The sequence below is a fragment of the Solanum stenotomum genome, chromosome 12 (assembly GCF_019186545.1).
Source record: "Solanum stenotomum isolate F172 chromosome 12, ASM1918654v1, whole genome shotgun sequence".
NCBI lineage: Eukaryota > Viridiplantae > Streptophyta > Magnoliopsida > Solanales > Solanaceae > Solanum > Solanum stenotomum.
The window spans coordinates 9,471,182-9,476,975 of record NC_064293.1 but is presented as its reverse complement, the minus strand read 5'-3'; the positions used below and the strand labels follow the sequence as shown (position 1 = coordinate 9,476,975).

The following is a 5,794-nucleotide window of genomic DNA, read 5'->3' as shown; positions in this document are numbered from 1 at the left end:
AGGACAACACTGTCACTCATTCTCAACAGTGTTCTTCTTATAGCTGTGCAAGTTCTATTAACCAAAGGTCTGATTCTGGCAGTCTATGGCATAAAAGATTAGGCCATGCTCCCCTGGAAGTGATCAAGAAGCATGAGAGTCTTCAACATTTAGTCCTTGCAGATCATGTATGCACTGTCTGTCCTTTAGCTAAACACACAAAATTACCTTTTCAGATTAGTAGGTCTAGTTCTAAGTCTTCATTTGATATGTTGCATTGTGATATATGGGGTCCTTATAGAGTTCCCTCTCATAACAACAAAAGATACTTTCTCACTATTGTTGATGATTACTCTAGATACACATGGTTGTTTCTGCTGCAATTCAAGTCTGAAGCTATTGTTGTTCTACGAGATTTTCTTACAAGAGTAATGAATCTGTTTTCTACCACTGTTAAGGTGCTACGAACTGATAATGGTTGTGAATTTTTTAGCACTGAATTTCAACTTCTTATGTCTACTCTTGGCATTTTGCATCAGAGTTCCTGTGTCTACACCCCACAACAAAATGGGGTGGTAGAAAGAAAACACAGAACTATACTAAATGTAGCCAGGTCTCTTAGGTTTCAAGCTGGAGTACCCTTGAAGTTCTGGGGGGAATGTGTCACTATTGTTGTTTACATCATTAATAGAGTGCCCTCGAAATTGTTACATTTCAAGTCCTCTTTTGAACTTCTCTACAAACATCCTCCTTCCCTATCCCATTTAAGGGTGTTTGGGTGTTTGAGTTATGCCTCCACCACATCCATTTTAGACAAATTTGCTGCTAGAGCAATTCCTGGTGTCTTCATGGGATACTCCTCCACAAAGAAAGGCTACTCCATCTATGATCTTCAGTCCCAATCCTTCTTTGTCAGTAGAAATATAGTGTTTCATGAGTCCATATTTCCTTTCCTTCATACCAAGTCTCTTGGTTCTCCTATGTTTCCTGTTCTGCAGTTCTCTAATCTGGAAGTTCCTTCTAGTAGTCCTTCTCCAAGCCCACCACCTCCTCAGCCTATTCCTCAGCCTATTTCTCAGCTTCCACCACAAATCTCCTCACTAGTTGAACCACGAAAATCTACCAGAATCAGACATCCTCCCAGCTGGATGACTGATTTTGTTACTCCCTCCTCTCACACTTGTATCTATCCCATGTCCTCTTATGACTCTTATTCTCATCTTTCACAATCGTATAAACATGCCCTCCATGCCTACTCCTATATCTCTGAACCTTCCTCTTTCCAGCAAGCTTCCTCAGATCCATCTTGGGTACAGGCTATGCAACTTGAAATAGATGCTTTAGAACTCAATCACACCTGGTCTGTTGTAGAACTTCCTCCTGGTAAGGTTCCTATTGGCTGTAAGTGGGTGTACAAGGTGAAATATAAATCTTCTGGTGAAGTGGAAAGGTATAAGGCTCGTTTAGTAGCAAAGGGTTATAGCCAGCAGGCTGGTATATATTACTCTGAGACTTTTTCTCCTGTTGCTAAAATGGTCACTGTCAGGTCTTTAATAGCACTTGCAGCTTCCAAACAGTGGTGTATTTTTCAGATGGATGTCCATAATGCTTTTTTAAATGGTGATTTGGTGGAAGAGGTGTATATGCATATTCCTGAAGGGTTTGCCAGACAGGGGGAGTCTAAGATGGTCTGCAAACTTCATAAGTCATTGTATGGACTTAAACAAGCTCCAAGACAGTGGAATAAGAAACTGACTGATGCTCTTATTCAGATGGGATTCACTCAAAGTCATTATGATTACTCGCTGTTTACCAAGAAGTCAGGAGAAGAGTTGGTGATAATTCTAGTGTATGTAGATGACTTACTAGTTACTGGAAATAATCTGGTCTTGATCAATAAAGCAAGGGAAGATTTGAAGCTCAAATTCAAGATGAAAGATCTTGGAGAACTTAAGTTCCTCTTGGGGATTGAAGTAGCTAGATCACAAGAGGGAATCATGATATGCCAAAGAAAATATGCATTAGAGTTAGTTTCAGAAACTGGTTTGAGTGGATCAAAGCCAGCCAATGCACCACTTGAAGTTAATCAGAAATTGACTTCTGTGGAATATGACAAAAATATATCTACCAAGACAGAACACAGTGATGAAACTTTGAAAGATCCTATAGCTTATCAAAGGCTGGTAGGGAAACTCTTGTACCTAACAATGACCAGGTTGGACATAGCTTTTGCAATTCAAGTCCTTAGCCAATACATGCATTGTCTAAAAAGATCTCATACGGAAGCTGCACTGAGAGTTGTAAGATATATCAAGGGCTCACCAGGAATGGGCTTACTGATGCCATCTCAAGCTACTAGTCAACTATTTACCTATTGTGATTCAGACTGGGGTGCTTGTCTGGAAACAAGAAAATCTGTTACTGGGTATTTGGTGAAGTTTGGTGGAGCTGTAATAACTTGGAAGTCCAAGAAACAGGAGACTGTGTCAAGAAGTTCAGCTGAAGCTGAGTTTAGAAGCATGGCTACATGTACTGCAGAACTCACTTGGCTGATAGGGCTGTTCAGAGAATTGGGAGTGCATATTAAACAACCTATAGACCTAATGTGTGATAGTAAAGCTGCAATTCAAATAGCAGCAAATCCTATATTCCATGAAAGAACTAAACATATTGACATTGATTGTCACTTTGTAAGAGAAAGAATCACTCAAGGCATGATTAGAACTGATCATGTATCAACAGAAGAGCAACTGGCAGACATACTTACAGAAGGCTTGGGAAGATCTCAACATGAGTATTTAGTAAGTAAAATTGGACTTAAGAACCCGTTTCAACCATCAACTCGAGAGGGGTTGTTAAACCAAGAGGCAAGTTGATGTAACCACAAATGAGTTAGTAGTAGCTCAAGCTGTTAAGAAGTGGTTAGAAGTTAGTTAGCTAGTTAGTTAGAGTGACAGCTAAGAGGTTTACTAATTGAAGCTTAATTCAGATTGTATAAATACTATTGATGTGTAACTGATTCATCAAGTTGGAATTTATGTGAATTGAGATTCTCTTTCAGCTTCTTCTTTTTTCCTCTGCTTTGCCTCTAGAACATTCACAGCCATGAATGTTAACACAATTGATGAACCTGGAGGCGTCCACCAGATGTTACAATAAACAAATTTGCACCATGATCATACAAAAATTGATTTAAAATACATTGATCACTGGTCGTGGAATCAAAATGACAGACAAATATTTTAATGATCTCCTTGAAATCATCAATAACCATGACATAATAACATCTTGCAAAGCCAAGAAATGTTGTAAGCATATATACTAGAACCAGGATCAACTGGAAATTCTAATTTGAATCAAGCTGGTGGAAATCGATTCAAGGATAATGGAAGTTTAGTAGGATTGAGTTCACTTAATTAAGCAAATATACCATTGATGGAACTACAAGTTGAGATCATACAAGGGAGTGCAAACAACATTTCATCAAACTTGACAAGGTTACTGGAATCATACCTAACTGTGGAAATTGTTTGAAACCTTTCGTCGAACACCTGGTTTCAGATTTTACTACATCATTCTTCACTGAATCAGTAACTTCCATGTCAATATCCCTATCAGGTATTTCAGCGAACACCTTGTACGATACAAACTATATACCAAATCTTGATAATTCAAAATTCAAATTAATGCAGATCTATAACTAACTACCAAGTACGCTATTATCAACCAACTAAACTACTAAAATTCTCCGCTTCCCTTTTTATTTATTAAAGGAATAATACTAGCTTGTCATATATCTTTTATGAAGTGTGTAAAAATTAAGTAGCTCTTTCTTTGTGACACAACCATCTATTACAGAATTGATCAATTTGAACAACAACGCTACTAAACCATCTAATAAAAAATAGAGAGGCTTACCTTCAGGTTTTGCTTCAAGTTTCTCAAATTCATCTACATATTTTCTTACAAACAAATATCGAGTATTTGTGTGATTTGTTCATGAGTTTGAGTTCAACGAAGTTATTGGCGTTTGAGGTACATCTACATCAATAACATGTTTATTCATTTTATCCTACGATGAAGTAATCTAAAACCCTCGAGTATAGTAAGGAGATTAAATTTCTTAAGAACACACAATGAATTCAGTGGTCTCAAATATTTTCTTTAAAGTTTCTTCTTATTGTTATCAGTTTGTTTCAAAATCTGGTTTCCTGTTTTGAATACAGAGTAACAACAAAGTTTTTATATAAAAATATTTGTGTTAATTATGATAATGATGTTGAGCTAATAAATTTTTTTAAAAATGGTTCAAATGTTAGTTAATTAATATGATTGACATGTAGCCAAAGTCAATAAATACTGGATGAATCGTTGATACTCAATTTGATGCATTAATTCAAGCATTACTTTATTTCTTTATTATACGCATTCACATTATTGGCAAGTCAAAGAGCCACAATCAAGAACACATAATGAACAATATAATATATCAAAACAAACAAGGAAACTTCAATAATGCAAAACCACAACATGGTATTCAACTATTGCATTTTGTGTGGTGTTATCAACTTGGTAGGTTTTCGCGGTGGCGATGCCTTTTGCTAGCCTGAAAACACCGGAACCACCAACAATTGGCATTTCTCGATACTCGTGAAATATTTGATTGTGTCCAAGGATACTAAGCGTGCTACCATTGTACTTACCATTTGTGAACACAAGGTTGAGAGTCATAAGAAGGCCTATATCTTCGAACGATGCTGAGCCATAAATTCCTTGGGCTCGGCCTATTATTTTGGAGTTGGGCTCGGGGTTAACCGTCAACGGATTGTCCATCATCCTCACTAAGCCAAAAAATGTTGGTGATTGAAATGTATTATTGGCTTGTGCTATTTGGATTGCTGATGGATTCTTTGCAGTCACAATGTCATGAAAGTAGAAGTGAAGTTTGGTCCTTTTTGCTTTTGCATGGGGAAGCTTGTTGAACCATTTGTCCACTCCTTTAGGACTTTGATCAAGACCATGAGTTGAAGGCAATATTATTGTTATTGCCAAAAACAAGAAAGCCATCAACAAAAATTTCTCCATTTTCTTTCAAATGAACTTGGTTGTTAGAATCAAATAATATATAGATATGGAAACAAATAAATATTAGGATAGTCTTGAGAAAATGTGAGAGAGGGAGGGGAAAAAAAGATTCTACTAATGTTTATGTAATTAGTTTGAGGTTCATGCACTAACCAATTATTTGGATTATAAAATTTTTGCATGTTGTAGCATAAAACTCGTGAACAGCTCAGCAATGACCAAATAAGAAAAAACAACCCGGAATTTTTGGGATTGAGTTTGAGGATGTTAATGCTGAGGATTGTATCTGGCTTTATAATTGGTAAAATATTATACTCCCTCCATTTTGAATTATTTATCAACCTTTCCCTTTTAATATGTTTTAAAAAGAATATTTCTTTCCTTTTGATAATCTATGATACAGGTTGCTTTACATTTATATCTATGATATATTGGGACAATCGAAGAAAAAAAGGAATTTCAGAAGCGAAAAAAGAGTTTGATATATTCTAAGATTTTTTTTATAGTCTATATCTGTGTGACATGTTGCTTTACAAGTGATCTGTATCTATAATAAATTTGAATTTCTCAAGAACAACAAAAAGAATAATAACAAAGCACAACAATTAATGAACAATGGCCTAAAAATACCTGAATTATACTCAAATTCTAAACCCGGGCCATTTCCATGATCACCCCACCCAAATAAGGATTTTTTTACCATTAATTCATGTCAAAACCCTACCCTAAG

General features: G+C 36.1%; 1 protein-coding gene across 1 annotated transcript; it reads right to left on the bottom strand.

Annotated features, from left to right (window-relative positions):
• Positions 1–4,468: 4,468 nt before the first annotated feature.
• On the bottom strand, positions 4,469–5,064 carry LOC125848711 (dirigent protein 22-like). Its single transcript, XM_049528637.1, has one exon. The coding sequence runs from the start codon at positions 5,062–5,064 to the stop codon at positions 4,489–4,491; it is 576 nt and encodes a 191-aa protein (XP_049384594.1). The 3' UTR covers positions 4,469–4,488.
• Between the last annotated feature and the right edge of the window lie 730 nt (positions 5,065–5,794).

Bases quoted from the DNA above. Each gene is read 5' to 3' on its own strand.
- LOC125848711 (XM_049528637.1), bottom strand. From the start codon at position 5,064: ATGGAGAAATTTTTGTTGATGGCTTTCTTGTTTTTGGCAATAACAATA.